Source organism: Mollisia scopiformis, assembly GCF_001500285.1.
Source record: "Mollisia scopiformis unplaced genomic scaffold LY89scaffold_31, whole genome shotgun sequence".
Taxonomy (NCBI): domain Eukaryota; kingdom Fungi; phylum Ascomycota; class Leotiomycetes; order Helotiales; family Mollisiaceae; genus Mollisia; species Mollisia scopiformis.
The window spans coordinates 270,891-287,262 of NW_017263611.1; the positions used below are offsets into that span (position 1 = coordinate 270,891).

The 16,372-nt window shown below is 47.6% G+C and overlaps 6 protein-coding genes across 6 annotated transcripts; 3 read left to right on the top strand and 3 right to left on the bottom strand.

Annotated features, from left to right (window-relative positions):
- Positions 1-128: 128 nt before the first annotated feature.
- LY89DRAFT_325582 (transcription factor IIA, alpha/beta subunit) lies at positions 129-2,234 on the top strand. The gene is made up of 3 exons (XM_018206744.1): positions 129-536; positions 950-1,980; positions 2,031-2,234. The coding sequence occupies exons 1-3, from the start codon at positions 417-419 to the stop codon at positions 2,113-2,115; spliced, it is 1,236 nt and encodes a 411-aa protein (XP_018063100.1). The 5' UTR covers positions 129-416; the 3' UTR covers positions 2,116-2,234.
- A 1,601-nt stretch (positions 2,235-3,835) lies between these two features.
- On the bottom strand, positions 3,836-5,684 carry LY89DRAFT_325774 (uncharacterized protein). Its single transcript, XM_018206746.1, has one exon. It carries the CDS (start codon positions 5,533-5,535, stop codon positions 3,994-3,996), a length of 1,542 nt encoding a protein of 513 aa, XP_018063101.1. The 5' UTR covers positions 5,536-5,684; the 3' UTR covers positions 3,836-3,993.
- Positions 5,684-6,550, bottom strand: LY89DRAFT_325736 (uncharacterized protein). The gene has a single exon (XM_018206745.1). The coding sequence runs from the start codon at positions 6,325-6,327 to the stop codon at positions 5,833-5,835; it is 495 nt and encodes a 164-aa protein (XP_018063102.1). The 5' UTR covers positions 6,328-6,550; the 3' UTR covers positions 5,684-5,832.
- Positions 6,551-8,562: 2,012 nt separating this feature from the next.
- On the bottom strand, positions 8,563-9,226 carry LY89DRAFT_542427 (uncharacterized protein; the record flags this gene model as incomplete). Its single annotated transcript, XM_018208195.1, has 2 exons — positions 8,563-9,098; positions 9,148-9,226. Coding segments are annotated over 2 exons (615 nt in total), but the record flags the coding sequence as incomplete, so codon positions are not given.
- A 3,028-nt stretch (positions 9,227-12,254) lies between these two features.
- LY89DRAFT_690764 (NAD(P)-binding protein) lies at positions 12,255-13,364 on the top strand. The gene has a single exon (XM_018216161.1). It carries the CDS (start codon positions 12,367-12,369, stop codon positions 12,976-12,978), a length of 612 nt encoding a protein of 203 aa, XP_018063104.1. The 5' UTR covers positions 12,255-12,366; the 3' UTR covers positions 12,979-13,364.
- A 533-nt stretch (positions 13,365-13,897) lies between these two features.
- LY89DRAFT_599061 (mitochondrial carrier) lies at positions 13,898-15,299 on the top strand (the record flags this gene model as incomplete). The annotated part of the gene is made up of 7 exons (XM_018210070.1): positions 13,898-14,140; positions 14,200-14,286; positions 14,339-14,465; positions 14,516-14,633; positions 14,705-14,891; positions 14,940-15,111; positions 15,163-15,299. 7 exons carry the CDS (start codon positions 13,898-13,900, stop codon positions 15,297-15,299), a joined length of 1,071 nt encoding a protein of 356 aa, XP_018063105.1.
- Positions 15,300-16,372: the final 1,073 nt, after the last annotated feature.

The window sequence follows — 16,372 nt, forward strand, 5'->3', positions numbered from 1 at the left end:
CGATCTCCCTCTTACAACTCCACACCCAAGGACTAGCACAGTCCACCTTCAGGTCAGAACAAGAATAAATTCGTCCCCAAAGGTGCTACACATAATCAAGAGGGTAGAGAGGCAATCTACGAGGGTTACGAATTCACTTGGGGTTGTGCGGTTTGCGGTTTGGGCGGTTCGGCGATTCGAGCGGACAAAGACTTCTTCGTCACCAGCTTCTCTCCTTCGCAACAACAACCACGAATACCTTCAACCTCTCGCGCGTTCTCAGTGCCTCCTCCGATTACTCACGAGACCTTCGTATCTTTCAGATAATAGTCAAGGGCTGTCGCCGAGGCAGTGACGGCGAGGTAGATTGACCGGGCGCAAAAGGTGTACGCACGACACTTCCTCCCACTACAACCGCACCGTCAAAGGCCTTCAACATGTCGAATACTCAGGTCGGAAACATATACCAGCAGATCATCTCAGATGTCGTTGATACATCGAGAGTCGATTTTGAAGAGGGCGGCGTCGATGAGCAAGTCCTGGAAGAGTTGAGACTGGTAAGCCTGGCTCCCTTCCTTCGGGCTTCCGTCCATCTCCATCATCGAGATCATTCCTTCTCGTGTACCTCCATCATGTCTTCATCTCATCTTCGTAATGATGTTGTTGTACTTTCTTATCGCGTGTTGAGAGCGTTGGGAGTTTTCGAGCATTTGTGCTGGGCAGGTTCGCTGCTGCCTGTGCGCAGTGTGTCTGGCCATTTCGCGAGTGGGCGGCCCTGAGTATTTGGCTTTATACCTGGCCTGGTCGCTTGCAAATTTGCACTTTGCGCTAGCGCGTTTTGAGACTTGGATGCATCACGTGCATTGCTCAGGAGGCAACCATTGACTCCGTCACATTCAGCTGTTTCATTGGATGCACTCATTCTGTCATACCGATCCATGATGATAGTCATGCTAACAAATGTCTTTAGGGCTGGCAACAGAAGCTGTCACAACTCGGTGTCGCCACTTTCCCGTGGGACCCGAAGCCAGAACCAACCCCCCAGATCGCTAATCCTCCAACCGTCCCCTCTAATGCTGGCAATTACCAGCCTATGAATAACACACCTCCCGTCCAACAGCCTCAAAGTGGTCTTACTATGCCACAGCCTAGCAATAATGGTAACGCACCGCGCATCAAGACAGAGCCTGGCCTAGAGAATAATGGTAATAATGGAGCTGCCCCACTGCCTTATTCCGGACCTACACCCGCCCAACAACGTGCTGCGGCACACCTCCATCAGAGTTATGGTCCTCGTGCTGCTGCCTCGATCAACGCTATCCAAGGCGGAAGACCACAGCAACAGCAACAGAATGGCCAACAGTCAATGATGCCGACTATGGAGCAGATGCAACAAGTTCGGCAAATGCAACAAGCACAGCAACAGCAATCTGCTATACCTCAAGGCTTGACTATGCCACAGGGACAAATGCAAGGTCGACCTAATATAACTCAAGATCAATATCAACGCATGTTAGCTGCAACTACTCAACGTCAAATGCAACAAGCAACAGCAAATGGCCAGAATGGTGTCGGTGGTGCACAAACTGATGGTGCTGGTGACGAAGTCGAGAGTCTTGGTATCATCAAGCGTTTTGATGCAGATGGTCGAGAGATCGCCATGGGTCGTGTTGAGATTGATGGCTTGATTCGTCAAAAGATCGAGGCTATGGGTTCGGCTATGGAAGGCGGTGGACTTATGCTTCCTTTACACAAGGCATCCACTCCAGCCAAGAGATCTCGTAAAGTCAAGCGATTAGCTCCTGCCTTGGCTCAGGCTGATGGTGGAGATGACGAGGATGATAAGGATGGTATCAAGGATGAGGAGCTTGATGAGGATGCTATCAACTCTGACTTGGACGATCCGGATGATGGTCTGAATGAAGAGGAAGATGAGGACGAGGGTATGGGACATATCATGCTTTGCATGTATGACAAGGTTCAACGTGTCAAGAACAAGTGGTAAGTCTTCTGTTCTTGCGTTTTCATGCACTGTGTTAACAACTTCGCAGGAAGTGCGTCATGAAGGATGGTGTCCTGACCGTGAACGGAAAGGAATACGTCTTCCACAAGGCATCAGGAGAGTACGAGTGGTAAACCACCTTCTCGGCCTTCCTCTTGCAGTCACCGAGTCCAACATCCCCGAAAAATAACGACCCAAAACTCAAAAATACAACCAAACCAATCAATCACAAAGAAAGACATTTCCCATTTCCTCACCACGATGACACTACCTTACGTATAGATCTCCACCTGCTTTACTTACATGCCATGCCGTCAAAACGACGGATTCAGGGGTCACGCGCGCACTGATTTTCTGGCCGGCTTTTCCTTTTCACTGTATCACTGCGGTGGAGAAAATTGAATCAGAGGTGGAGGGGGGAAGGGAGGAGGGGAAATAAATGCATAGATTTGAAAGACGGCGGGGGGAAGGGGAAGGAAGGGGAAGTGTATTATAGTGGGCAATGAATGGAGGTTTGCTTTTCCTCGACGTGCTTGGTGTTTATGCGCGTGAATTGTGATGTGAATGTGCTAAAAACCCACTCTTTTGCAAATATCTGCCCCAGTGGGACTCCAGATCGCTTCCTGACCATTTCGTTTTTTGTCCCCTCTTCACACTTCCTTGATATTTGGAGCTCCAAAATGTCGTTTCCTTACCAGGGTTTGAGTACATCTGAGTGCATCAGGTATCTTTTCTTGCCAGGTTTGACTTCCTGAGCCCTAGGCCTCACTCATACATTCAATTGTTGGAAGCTAAAGCACAAGACTTGAAGTTTTCATAATGTCCTAGCTAAGGGCCGTACTTTTCATCAATCAATGTTGTGCCCGACTTTCCAGAATCTTATTAGCTTAGTCAATTTGTGCGAATTTGCAACTTTTAGCTGAGGTTGAAGGTATTGTCCGGCTAGAGTGTAGGACTTTGATTAAGTATAATGTTCTGTCCCGGGAACAGACTTTGACAGTAAGTCTAACGTGGCATCAAGCCGCAATTACAATTTTCGAGTTTGTGCCGGACTTTGACTATCATCGGCAGCTTGACGACTCGTTGGCGTTCCGCCAATCGAACTTGCGCCCTGTGATAGTTGAGGTACCGTCTCTTGTCCATTTTTATTTGAGATTGCTAGATATCTTCACTCCCACTCAATTTTTCATACCTCCTCAAACCAAACTCATGGTCTTGAAGTTGAGGTCGAAAGGATTGTCTGTCTAAAACACGGCACTTAAAATAGCTTCAAAGTTCGATGCTAGAAAAAGACCTATCAACATCTGACATATTTTACCTTGTACCCCGCTTTATCCCGCTCTAGGTTTTTTGATCTTCTCAGTCTCGCAAGCCTTAGCGGGATTCTCGTGGTCTTTTGGAATATCAATTCGAATCTCAATACGGTGCTTGATTTTGAAATGAGGAATGAGCATATTGTTTGATGACGGCACAGACATTCGAACAAGAGTGAAGTAGCTTCCTAAGAAAGGTGTTCAATGTTAGTCTGTGTCTGGAGGATCGGTTTTTCCTCAGCCAAGATTCTTTCGACCCGTTCTGGGAATCCAGCATATAAGCGAGGAAACACATCGTCGATCAGATCGTCGCAGCCCGCAATCGATCACCTCCAAAGAAAGCCAGACGTTACTTGACCGAGAGCTTCAGCAGTCGCGCTGAACACTACGACTCCGCTTGGCGTATTCTTCCAAAGGCAGATCCAGAATTCGGGTGTGTGGGTCTCTTTTGAGGATCTTTTCAAGAGTCATATATACGGCATTTGGGGTAGCTTGTCCAGTGGTATTACGGAAACACCTCCAAAGTACCCTGGTAACCACAGAACTTATAATTCTCTCAAGTGTTCACCCCATGTCCCAGATTATGAATTTTCTTGCTATGTTAAAACCTGTGTTTTTTGCTTGAGATTACTAATTGATCATGACATGAGAGTTAGATAGTATTTTCCTCACACGCAAAGCATTGCACATCGTCATAGCTTAGATTATAGCTCTTTCGTACAGCTCTCTCATAATCACCAACGCTCCCTCTTCAAACCGTGACAAAGTTGCCTTAACAGCCCTCTTCACCTTCTCAGCCTCCCAAACACCTTCTCTCCTTTCACCCATCTCCTCTAAAACCGCCAAAACCTCATATTTAATATCATCATCTGCAGCCAATAACCCAACAACGAACATACTCCTCAAGAAACCCTCATGAACCACAAACCCCCTGGTGAAGTCCTCGTGCCGAATTGCTTTTCTGCTCATCTCGATGATCTCTACACACGTCTGTCGTTCTCGTTCATCGTCTGGAAGCTGGAGTTGAGGGTCTATGTTGGGATCGGTCTGGGGATGGAAGCGTGAGAGAATGAGTGATGTGTTGGCCGCTTGGACGGAGAGGATCGAAGCGCGGATGAGTTCGTGTGAGCCCTCATGCGTTAGACTTCGTTGATAGATTGGAGAGAAGGTACTCTGCCACTGCTTAATTTGCGAATGAAGATGATCTGTCTCTGCATCTGAGAGCGATTCTTCATCTCGGAATGGTAAATCTTTTCGCAGCTTGTGCAGGTCACGTGCTAAAGTGGAAGGAAGTCCTGCTCGAGCACGTTGTATCATGTCTTCGAGATAACGGCGAGCAGTGCAAATCTCTGTGAATGTACTTGGAATTTCGTAAGGTTGTGTGGTGTAGGCTATGCCTATTATCGTGGATCTTGATGGAATTGGGTTGTCTGGGTGGCTGCAAAATTGGACATCTAGGCGAGCAAAGGAGGTTAATAATTCCGAGTCCATGCAAGCGTATTTGGTGATTGGTTCCAGGTGCGTGTAAGGAATATGGCTGTTGTTGGGAAGCCGTGGCAAGATTAAGTGTTCGAATGTGCTCTGCAGAAAACAGACCGCTTCCGGAATGTTGCCTTGCAACATCTCGAAGACGTATATGAGAAGCGAGGCTTGGAGCAACGTTTTGGCAGAATCCAAGCCGAATGTTGAGACCAAGTGGCGGATTCCTTCCACCCCTTGCCCATACCGCCGATAAGCGTGTTGAAGATGTTTGGTCTGGTCTTCGCCGGGACTCTTGAAGAACGTTGCTCGACAAAGTGCAGCTACAGACGAGATGAGACGTTGTATAGTTGGCTGGTCGTGAGATGCCGCCATCATATTTCTCATCCATGATCCGTCGTCGAACTCATGAAATCGGTTGTCGCGAAAGAATTGAAAATATTGGTAGTCTTCGTCCGGATCCATTTCCGGCATGATAGTTGGTTGATGAAAGATCTGTGCTGTTTGTAAAGCTCTTTCAATAGGTAACTGATTCCTGGGAAGTAGAATCCGACCTTCGTTTGAGACAATTGCCGGTTTTGGCCTCCTCTGAGGTGGTAAAACTTCTGCATCGTAGCCGTCGCAATCAATGCCAAACTTGAGGCAACGATGACATCCAGGTCTGTTTTCGTCGCATTTTATCCTTCTTCTCTTGCAAGTCCTACAACCAGTTCGACATTTTGGCTTCCCAGCTCTTCCTCGCTTGACGTCCTCGGTTGTCATAATGGCAGGCTTTCTCGGGTTTCCGAGTATAGACAATGCTCCGAAACAAAGAAAATCCGAAAAAAACGCTTTGCATCACTTGTCACATAGACTGGTTCGATTTGATGTCTTCACTTCCTTTCTTCTCGGATTCAAGCACCGCCAGGATGGGGCCAAACAATTATAGGTCTCAAGAAGCGCCTCAGTTCGGGGCTCCCAGTCCTCCGCAAACTCCTAGTGTCCCACCCCCAAGTCGTTCCCCATGCCAATCAAAAGACTTCCCTTAAGTAAGCAACAGGGAATGATCTTAAGTCCGAATTACGACCATCGGCCAACTGTAAAATGGTCATCCGATTCTTCTTGGCTGAAGGATCTCAGCCCTGCACAATATTCAACTCGCATTACTAAGAAGTCTGGTTGGGTATATTTTACGACGTGTGGGTGTTGCGATCTGCATGCTTCGAAGAGGGGCCGATACGCATAACGCAAGTAGCCTATGGAAATTTGACAGCGGGCTATGACAAGGTGCTGCGCCGCATGGATGAAGGGCTCGAAATACAAACGCTGAGCCGCACACTTTTCAAAATCGACATCAAGTTGTCTCGCGGAAATTGGAACATGCTCGCTTCGCTCGGGTTTCTCGGGTGTCCGAAAGAGGCTCGATATTCCCTCGCTGCCAAAGAGTAATGTTAAGGAACACTGATCTTCGTTCACTGAGTGCGAAGATTCAGGATTGCCCAAAATCATATGATGACACGTGATATCAAGAGAGGATAGAACCTTGGAACCTTTACTACCTAGAGCTTGCTGCATGGCGGTATAAACTATGTATATAATTCGAGAGACTCAAATCTAGATAGACTCGAAATGACGGTACGAATCGTTCTTGGAGTTTGATATCTGGCAACTGCAGTTCGGCACTTCACCTGGACGTAGTCCTAGTCCTAGCCCAGCTGTACTGCTGGTGCCTGCGAACAAATGTGATTCATAACATAGTCTTGCATCAATTATTGAAGGGGAGGGAGGAATCATGGACTCCAAGGCGCCATCTTGAAGACTGTCAAGAATTAGATCCACTGGGACCTATGTCTTCGACGGCTTGGTAGGGCTTGTCTGAATAGCTCAAGCAAGTCTGCAAGGGGGGATAGGAAAATGCTCTGTCTTGAAAATGGATCAACAACGCGGATTATATACTTGAAGTGTGGTTAAACGTAGAATGTTCTCTGTCGTGGGTTGAATGACCTTTTGACGACCTCACAATGTTTGCTGCTTCCGAATTGGGAAGGCGACCCGAAGCGCGAGCAAAAAGCATATTTCGTGAGTCGCGTTTTGTTTCAACAACAAAACACAATACACCTCCTTCAACCCAAGACAACGTCTCCAAGCGATGCCTCCGAGGCATCTGCAGCGGCGAACATAGCATGCCAATACCCTTCAGGACCGCGTCGAGGCCGTCGAACCACTTCTCGAGCAGATTCCTGCAACGATTCCTTCCTCCCTCATGGACGACAAAACGAATCTGCCTTACCCAGTCTCGTCACCGTTCGAGTTTGAACTAAACTCTGCGATCTCCTTCGCATGCCGAATGCGACCGTATACATAATCCTGAAAATGACAGGGATATGAAGTCCTCCGACCATGTTGGCTTTGAAGGATCGTGGCTGCGCACAGTAGTCCTCAGGATTTCAAGCTGACCAGGAATACTGCGACAGCTTCCCATATTGAAGTTCTTGAATTGTGCGACCACACCAATAAGCTCTGCACAGTATGGCAAGTTGGCTTGGAGGACTTGCCTCATCAATTTGAGCACGGAACGTCCAAAGAGAGGGGTGTCGCGCCCAGCGATCAAATATCCTTCTATAAATCCAACTGCAGACCAGCTGCAACTCCTGTCGTCTCGATCCTTCAGTCCTTTATCCCGTATGTACCCCCATAAATATTCTTTTGTGCAACCGTTAAACAATTCCACCGCATAAAAACAAAGTCCAACACCAAATCCATCCCACATAACCATTACCGGAGCCCGATTACCAATCACATCAGAAGCAAAGGATCGATCATTTCCGAGCTCCCCTGACCGTCTTCGCTTGCCAACAGTCTATCTCCTGCTTCTGCGCACACTCGACTGTCCCACAAGCCCTCTCTTCTCGGCGCCATTGACCGGAGGACCTCAATGGCATCCTTTCGCAATTGCCTATCAGGACACATCAAGGAGATCATTGCTAGAGGGGGAATGACACCGATGTCGAAAACAAATCCTTTCAAAAATCGAGGATGTCCAGCCAATTGCCGAGAGAATTGCAGACAAGCATGTACAGTGGGAAACAGATTCGTTTCGACGAAGCTCGGTGTAGGAGATGATCTTTGCGACGAAGCACGAGGACGATTGAAGCTCACTTCTGGCACCGTCAAGGACGCCGTTCGGGATGAAGAAGATTCTCCCGAGAAACCGGAATGAACATCGGAAAAGGACGATGAGCGACCGCTCGAGAATGACGACGATCTAGGCTCAGTCGAAGTCAACGGGAAGAATCCGGTCATTATCAATTCCGCCGCCAGTGCTTGAATATGCATGATGGCCGCGGGTATGAACAACGAATCTCCAATCGGCGATATCGCATAGTTGAGCAGAGGAGAAAATGCATCGTGCCATCGTGCAAGCCGGTAGCACAGATGCTTTGACACATTCGGGAGATCATATTGCTGCAACCATTGCTTCAACTGATATGATATCCACTGGAAATCTGGATATGTCGTTTCATTACCTTCGTCCCATAGTGCCGGGATGTCTCTGGGCGGCGTAGTCGTGGGGAGCACTCGCCACATGATATCCTCTAGGCAAAATCTAGCCTCAGCAATTGTTGAAAACCCGCTAGGAATCTCTAAATGTTCTGCGGAGAAGAGTATCTTGAATATCTGGTTCGCTTCGATTGCGGGAGAACCTTTATGCCTGGCCATGAGTGCAAGTGATGGCTGATCGAGCCTCATATAAGCAATGAGGAGTTCGTTGTCAATTGGAGCGCCAGGGTGAGTGCCTACAGTGCCAGACCGAGAAAAGTAGTGAGGCTGTGGCAGGTTCGAGAGTCGTTTGATTATCATCTCAACTGCGCTCTGAACGTGTGTAACTGCTCGACCGAGATCGCCGTGTAGACTTTCGAAGCAAAATATGAGCAGGGCGCTGATCAATGCTATTCTGGTCGAGTCCTGTCCCCCTCCAACCATTTCTCTGATCCCTTTCAAAGCTTGCCCGTACTTCTGCAGAGCGTACTGATGGTGGTGATCGTTTGATGGGTTCCACAATCTTAATGGAGGAGTCTTCACAGCTATACTCAAGGCTGCAGTTGCAACCACGAGTTGACGGATTGAAGGATTATCGCATGCCCTCAAGACATATGGGCTCCATAACGTTGGCTCAAACCCGTTTGCAAGCTCTACTACTGTGATATCGCGGAAGTGACAGAAGTACTGATACTCTCTTTCATCTTGGAACGACACGCCTACTGGCACAGGCGGGGGAAACGAGCTGATAGCAGGTGGAGGTGCGAAGACAGCAGTATATGACGGTTCCGGTGACGGCGACGGTGCTGGCGCTGGAGCAACCTGCATAGCTTTTGAAAGAAGCTTTCGCTTGACCGGTGGACTTGGATCTTTGGGTGGAGGTGTTTCCTCTTTCGATGGGTACCCTCCACAGACTCGTCCAAAGTTGGAACATCGTAAGCAACTAAACTCAGACCGTTGAATCAGTATATTGCTTTGTACTTGTTGATGAGGAATGTCCTCAAAAAGCCTTAGCATAGAGGCAGGTTCCCTTCTTGAAACTTTTGAAGTCCTCAGGGACCCCGCCGTGGCATCGACCATAGAAGAGACCGAGACGCCAAATGGAGAAGGTGACTTACGCTGGCTTTGTTTCATCGCATTTCACACGACGCTGCCTAGTGCCGCATCAGTCAAGGCTTTTGTCCCGTTGTCCATGATGGTGATCATGATCCAAGCTCCAGTCCACCATCCACCGTGCTGGGACAGCGGCCGGAGCTCGTATTCAGGGCGGCCGTCATGCATCACTGGTTGGACTCCCATTACTTACTTGCAAGTCAGACATCCCGATTTGACCTTCGGCTTCGATGCTCTGGGCTTCTTCGCAACTGGCGGGGTTGGCGGTATTTGATTCATTTTTTTCTTTTTCAAACATGCAATTAAAAAGACATACAGATAGGAAAAAATGCGAGAAGTCACGACCAACAAAGGAGAAAGCGCAAGCGAATGTCAGAAGTGTATATTCTGTGCCGAGTTCTTTGATGCGTCTCTAATATATATCGCTGGACCCGAAGGACTTTTGTTCAACGTTATGGACAGTTTTTGTGAGGCTATACCGTGGTCCTTCGAGAGGTCGTAAACTTGGACCAATCAAATGGCCGCATATGTTCACTTCAACATCCAGAGCTATGGGCTGGGCCGACAGCGTCATAACTAGCTGATGTAAGATACCAAAATAACGCTGGCCGTCAACTCAGGCTCCAGCCGAGGTCACTCTCATGAATTTGATTCCAGGCAGCTCAGAATTCCGCATGCATGCAAAGTCTCGTTTTCTGAGCTGGTCGGAACCAATGTATCGGACTCGCTCCGCTCGGTAGGTTCGGTCGATATTTTGGGGGCGACGAACCACTACAACGTTCCGCTGTCCTGTGGCGGGGCTGGCAACCCGCATCCCGCGCTGCAGGCGAAGTCATAAGGGCAGGCTGACTTTGGGAATACTTGCTGGGCAGTCAGCCCTACAAGCTTAACGCGCGAATCCTAACTTCTTGTGTTACCGGTGCTACCAGATCCTGAACGATAGCATCCGAGTCTGGGTTCACGTCAAATCGTCATCAACCACATAAGGTTTCGCCAACGGGAACTATTGCGTTTGTGGCACATCTGTGGCCCATAAAGTTCATTCAGTCTGTTGATGATTGCGCAAACAAACCAACATCCCACGCACGGCGTTGCGTTTGCCCATTATTGGTTCTTCGACAAGCAAAGTCCTCTTGTTTCCGGCGGCGGGATGTTGGAAAGTAAGTCTAAAGTCTAAATCAAGAATCTTGAATGCAACGGCAAATATTTCCGTGGCGAGCCACCCAATCATTGAGTGGTGTTGTTTCTATTCTCTGCATCTGCTGCTACTCGTCACATTCAGCTTTCGCTTTTCCCAACTCGATACGTAGGTAGGTACGGACTTAAGTTTCGCAACCGAAGGAGTATGGATGGATGGATTTCTAATGAATGCCGCGTGGCTTGGCGGGGTGCTGCAAGCCTGCAATGCTACATAAACGCCTTGCGCCACAAGCGGACTCCTATCGTCCCGAAGTCCTCACTGAGCATTTACCCAAACTGCACCCCTCCATGGCGTTAAGCGCGTAAGCGAGAGAGGAAGCTTGAAGCGCACCGGGAGGGAGGAAAGTCCGAAGGATCGATGCAGATGAATCTGTGTGCTGCACGTGAGAATGGCGCAGGGCTGCGATGTGGCGCAATGCGCTGCCGTGGAGGGGTGGGTGAGGCGAGTATGCGGCCGTAGAAAAAGAAGGAGGGGTGTCGAGGGGAAACGCAATGGGCCTCGTGGGACGGAGCCAGTTCACTCCGCGTGTCTCTCTCAGCTTGATCTCAATATAAGTTTAAAGTGCTGCGTTCGTTCGTGCCTGGTGTTGGAGAGCTGGGGTTTCGGATCGAAGTGAAGCCGTTTCGCGTTGGCCGACGTCCTTGTCTGTCGATCATCGGATCGCTTTTGTCTTCTTTTCTTCGTCAGCTAGGTTTAGAGTTCTGACAACTGTTCTGGAAACACATACAGTAAACAATTTCGAGCGTCGTTATTGGTGGTTGTACGGGCCATTGTCCGGGTTAGGCGATGTATATTTCTAATAAACCTGGGAAGAGCTCTCTTTGCCCCGTGTTGGTGAAGGGGTGAAGAGATGCCTGGAGCATCAAGCTGATTGTCGAGTTTCTGCAGCTCAGATTGCCGATATAATTAGCACCAGATTCAAAGCTGTACAGAACCAACATTTCTCTTTTTGAATTCAGCAATCGCCACTTTAATTTGAGCTTTGAGCCTTGACGACGTGGGGGTAAATTGAGAGTTTCCTAGCTGACTAGAGCTAGGAAGCGGTACAACATCTCAAAATACGTTTTCGAACATGCATCTAAACTCGCACTTCTTGTCAACTGGTCTGTGATTCTCACATCCAGACAACAGCAAGCGCCACAAGATGACAACAAAACTTTCATTCGCGACAATGAAACCTTTCGAAACGAAGAATGCATTCGCAACAACACTACATAATCGCCATAGAACCTGTAGCCTGACGAAATAGCTCCTCAATGGTTGTAATATACAGTTGCAGTTGCAGGTCAAGATGGAGAACTCGGAATAGAGAAAATATTGTTTAGGGAGGTGACTTAGGTCCAAATTTGAGGTGAGTAGGTCTGCAAAGGGGGAGGTAAACGAGTTTCACAGGGCTCGCTACTTTGTCAGTTTTTCCGAGGAGAAAACTCAAATGCGAAGCCACAAGGAAGCTTGAAAAGCTCTGATGTCCGCAATTTTGTCAATTTTTCTGACGTTTCAAAAGAGGATAACTCATTCAGCAAACTAATTCACGTAAAATTTATTATAGATCGTGGTTTAGACACAGAAATTAGCGATGTGTCCGCCAAAGGCGAAATTGCCGAGCATTTTCTCGGATATAAAAGGGGTGCGGCTCTTAATTATAAGTACAGCAAGTTGCAATAGTCTTGTGGCCAAAACCCCACAAAACACTCGCAGATCCCTTAAACTTTCTCTTTCTATCATAATTTCCTGTTTATACCGCAACTTCTCCGAACAAAATGGCTGCACGAAAAGTTTTGATTGTTGGCGCAAGTGGTGGTGTTGGAGGCGCCCTCCTCAAGCAACTTCTCTCCACATCTAACCCACCATCGATCCGAGTCTCGACTCGCAGTCTCGGCAAAGCAACTTTCCCCTCCACCGTCGAAGTCGTACAAGGTGATCTCGAAGACCCTTCTTCCTACCCCAGACTCTTGAAAGGCATTGACCGAGTCTTCATGTATGCCAATTCCCAAGCTCCACTTCAGCAGCTCCTTTCGGCAGCAAAAGACGGCGGCGTGCAGTACATTGTCTTGCTCTCGTCCATGACGGTCGAATTCGCTCCCGAGAGCAGCATCGGCAAGAAGCATCTTACAATCGAAGACGCAGTTAAGGAGTCCGGAATTGCATATACTTTCCTTCGGCCACGCAATTCTGCTTCCAATTCGCGTTTGTTCTGGGCTCCGATAGTCGAGAAGACGGCCAAGCTGTGGATTACATTTCCAAATTCTCATACTGCTCCAGTGTCGGAGCATGACATTGTTAGTGAGACTGTGGTTTTTATATCTATTCAATTTCCAAGTCGAGAGACTGCTTCAAGTCGCTCTAATCGTTACTTGCAACTGTATCTTTGAACAGTATTAAAATTGAAGTCTTGATCACAGGCTGCTGTAGCCCTCGTGGCTCTCACCACCGACAATCTCCGTAACCAGGCCGTACCACTCTGTGGACCCGTCTCAATGAGCCAACAGGAGCAAGTAGAAGCCATCAATCGTCTCCGGGAACGAGAAGGCAAGAAGCTGATCGAGCTGATCATACTTTCTCCCGAGGAGTGGAAAGCAAACATGATGAAGTGGAGGAAAGATGATTTTGATCCCGTGTTCGCTGATCAGCTGCTTGCTTGGTGGAAGGAGAATGATGAGAAGCCGGAATTGATTCAGTCTTCGGAGCGTGTCACGGGGTTACCGTCGCAGTCGTATGAGGAGTGGCTTGAATTGAATAAGGATGCTTTCTTGAAAGACTAAAGGAAATTAGGATTGGCTGTGAGAAATGGAGGGTTCAGGCACGTGACTGTACAACTTGGGCGCATGCAGGTGGTGGCCAATTATCTTTGATGGAAAGGAGTTGAGAATCTGTTTGAGATTACTACGGAACTTACTTGTAATATGTGATTCCGACTTTGAAAAGCGCTCGTAGTTTTGTCGTTACCTTCAGCACGAAATAGGTTCGCTTTAAATCAATCACTCACACCTCTCAGAGCAATAGATTGCCAACTCTACTTTCACAAAGGTCTCGGAATGAATCATTTAAAAGTGCCTTATCTCATAGCTAGCTAGCTAGGTAGGTATGTAGCTTTATTCGCTACCTCCCCAAATAGCCCCTTTTCTCTCACGTGGTCCTGGTAGTAATCCACCCGCGCGGCTCAACGGCAAAAGCACATCATCCCGGCCCTCAATTAGTAATTCACATTCACCCAAGCTTAAGACCGACACTTAACTCCCACCTTTCAACCCCACCATCATCATCAACAATATCAATATCAATATCGTCATCATGGCCGTCGAAGGCGATGCAGAAAACCAAACAAATGTCAACGAAGAGACGCCTCTTCTCCCCGAGCAGCAGCAGCAGCAGCAGCAGCAGCAGCAGCTGGATCAACAATCCAACGAAGAAGATGACGAGGAGCCAAAACGAACCTCGCAGACGAGCTGGTATCTCTGGAGGATATTCTGGTTCATCGTCGCAGCACTCGTCCTCGCTGTCTTCATCAAAGGCTGGATAGATGCTGGTGGCGATGTTGATGTGCGTGATAGCGAAGTAATCGACTTTTTGTCTAGCTGATGTTGGTGATGTAGTTTGATCTAAAACGTACGTTGATGCGAGCTCTTGGGGGTGGCCTGAGTGGTGCTGCGGCTATGGTTCTGCAAGTTTTGCTTCTTATGGTAATGATGCCTCGTTGTTTTCTCGTGCTGTTCGGGGCTGAAAGTTGGGCAGCCGCTTCGCACGATTATGAATTATCAGTACCGCTTCGGGACTTCTTTCACTGCGGCGACGAGGACGCTTTATCAAGATGGAGGGCTAGGGCGATATTATCAAGGCATTGGAGCTGCATTGATTCAAGGTAAGTGTTGATTATCTTCCAAACTCGAACTTGCTAATCCAACTTTGTAGGACCTGTCTCAAGATTCGGAGACACAGCAGCTAATGCTGGAATACTTGCTTTGTTGCAATCGAATTCTTACTTGAAAAACTTACCTTCACCTATTAAGACGATATTTGCATCGCTTTGGTATATGCTCTTCATTCTCTTATGGTTATACCCTGGTTTATTGTTCACGAGCTGATCTAAAACGTGCGAAGTGCTGCCGCCTTCCGAATGATTCTCACCCCGATCGACACTCTGAAGACCACACTTCAAGTGCAGGGTGCGAGTGGGACAGCCTTACTCCGCCAACGAATCAAGACGAATGGAATCGGAAGTTTATGGTGGGGTGCAATTGCCACAGCAGCTGCAACTTTTGTTGGGCATTACCCTTGGTTTGCGACTGTACGTTATCTTCTTCCTATTCCTCACATGATATGCTTATTATAGTAGTACAATTTTCTCATGGAAAATATCCCCGAGCCACCTCATCATCCGCTGATCGTATGGCTACTCCGTCTGGCATTCATCGGATTCGTCGCATCTATCGTTTCCGACTCAGTCTCCAATTCCCTCAGAGTTTTGAAGACCTATCGCCAGGTCAATGACTCGAAAGTGTCATATTGTAAGATTCTCCTTCCCACCTTTCAAAACTTGATTTCCTGACTATCCATAGCCGAGGCTGCGAGATTGGTGATCCTGGAAGATGGCATTACAGGCCTGCTTGGACGTGGACTCAAGACCCGAATCCTGTGCAATGGACTTCAGGGATTACTGTTCTCGATTTTGTGGAAACTGTTCTTGGATTTGTGAGTTCTTCCACTTTCACTGGGGTGAGATAATTTGGACTAATTAAGGATTTATTTAGTTGGGACAAGAAAACGGGTGCTCAGAAGATGAATATTGGGTCTTTTGGTTGGTGAGCAATATCTCAACGGATTCAATGAGCCTAAATTTGGTAGGCCTAGAAGGGTAATGGAACGTGTTATTTTCGTCCACAAGTCGGATTGACGTTTAGAACTTGAAATCATAAAAGGCATACCTGGGTATACAGTCAGCGAGGTATATATGAAGATAGATCATTACTTAATGATATCTGCGAGCTTCAGCTGCTGAAAGAGCAGGCGATGAAGATAGCGGGGTAAAAAGCGGGGTAATATGAGTCGATGCCTAAAACCCGACTTATTCATTTTTCAATCTCCGTAAGTTGAACACTACTTAAAAAGCAAATCAAATTGGAACACTTGGAAAGACTTCTCGTGAATGTTGTGTTATACTACTGGCTTTGAGGAATTCCAAAGCTATCAATGTCTGGATTGTGGAATAATCTTTGGGGCAATTCATTATTTGTGATTCCTTCCACTTTCAGATTATCAGCGTTAGCCCTACACAAAGTGTAAGTTGCGGACTTTAAAGCTTGTTATGTACTGTCCTGTTCTCCACACATGTGCTTAGTTCATTGTGAGACAGAGACTCACCACTATCAGGATGAAAGAACCGACAATAATAGATACAAGTTGACAACAAACGCAATCTTCACAAGAATCAGCAACAGACCCTCTCTTCCGCAAGAAGACAGAACAATTGCAGCAGACTCAGGCTCGAGTTACAATTCTCTCCAAGCACCCCACGCGCCCGACATGATTTTGAAGCAATTTCGTTGATCTCAAACATGGAGAAACTTTCGACCGACAAGAAGTCTACATACCTAATGGGTCGGGGAGATATTCTGCCTTGAACCAGTGAATCAGAAGTGATGTGAAACAAAGTTGATCCGTGTGAGGGTGAATAGTGCCTAGCAAGTCGTTGGAAGTCAGTCAGCGGAAAGATGAAAAAGGGTGAGGGGAGATTGTATAAATATCACCTTTCACGCCCTTTTGACTTTC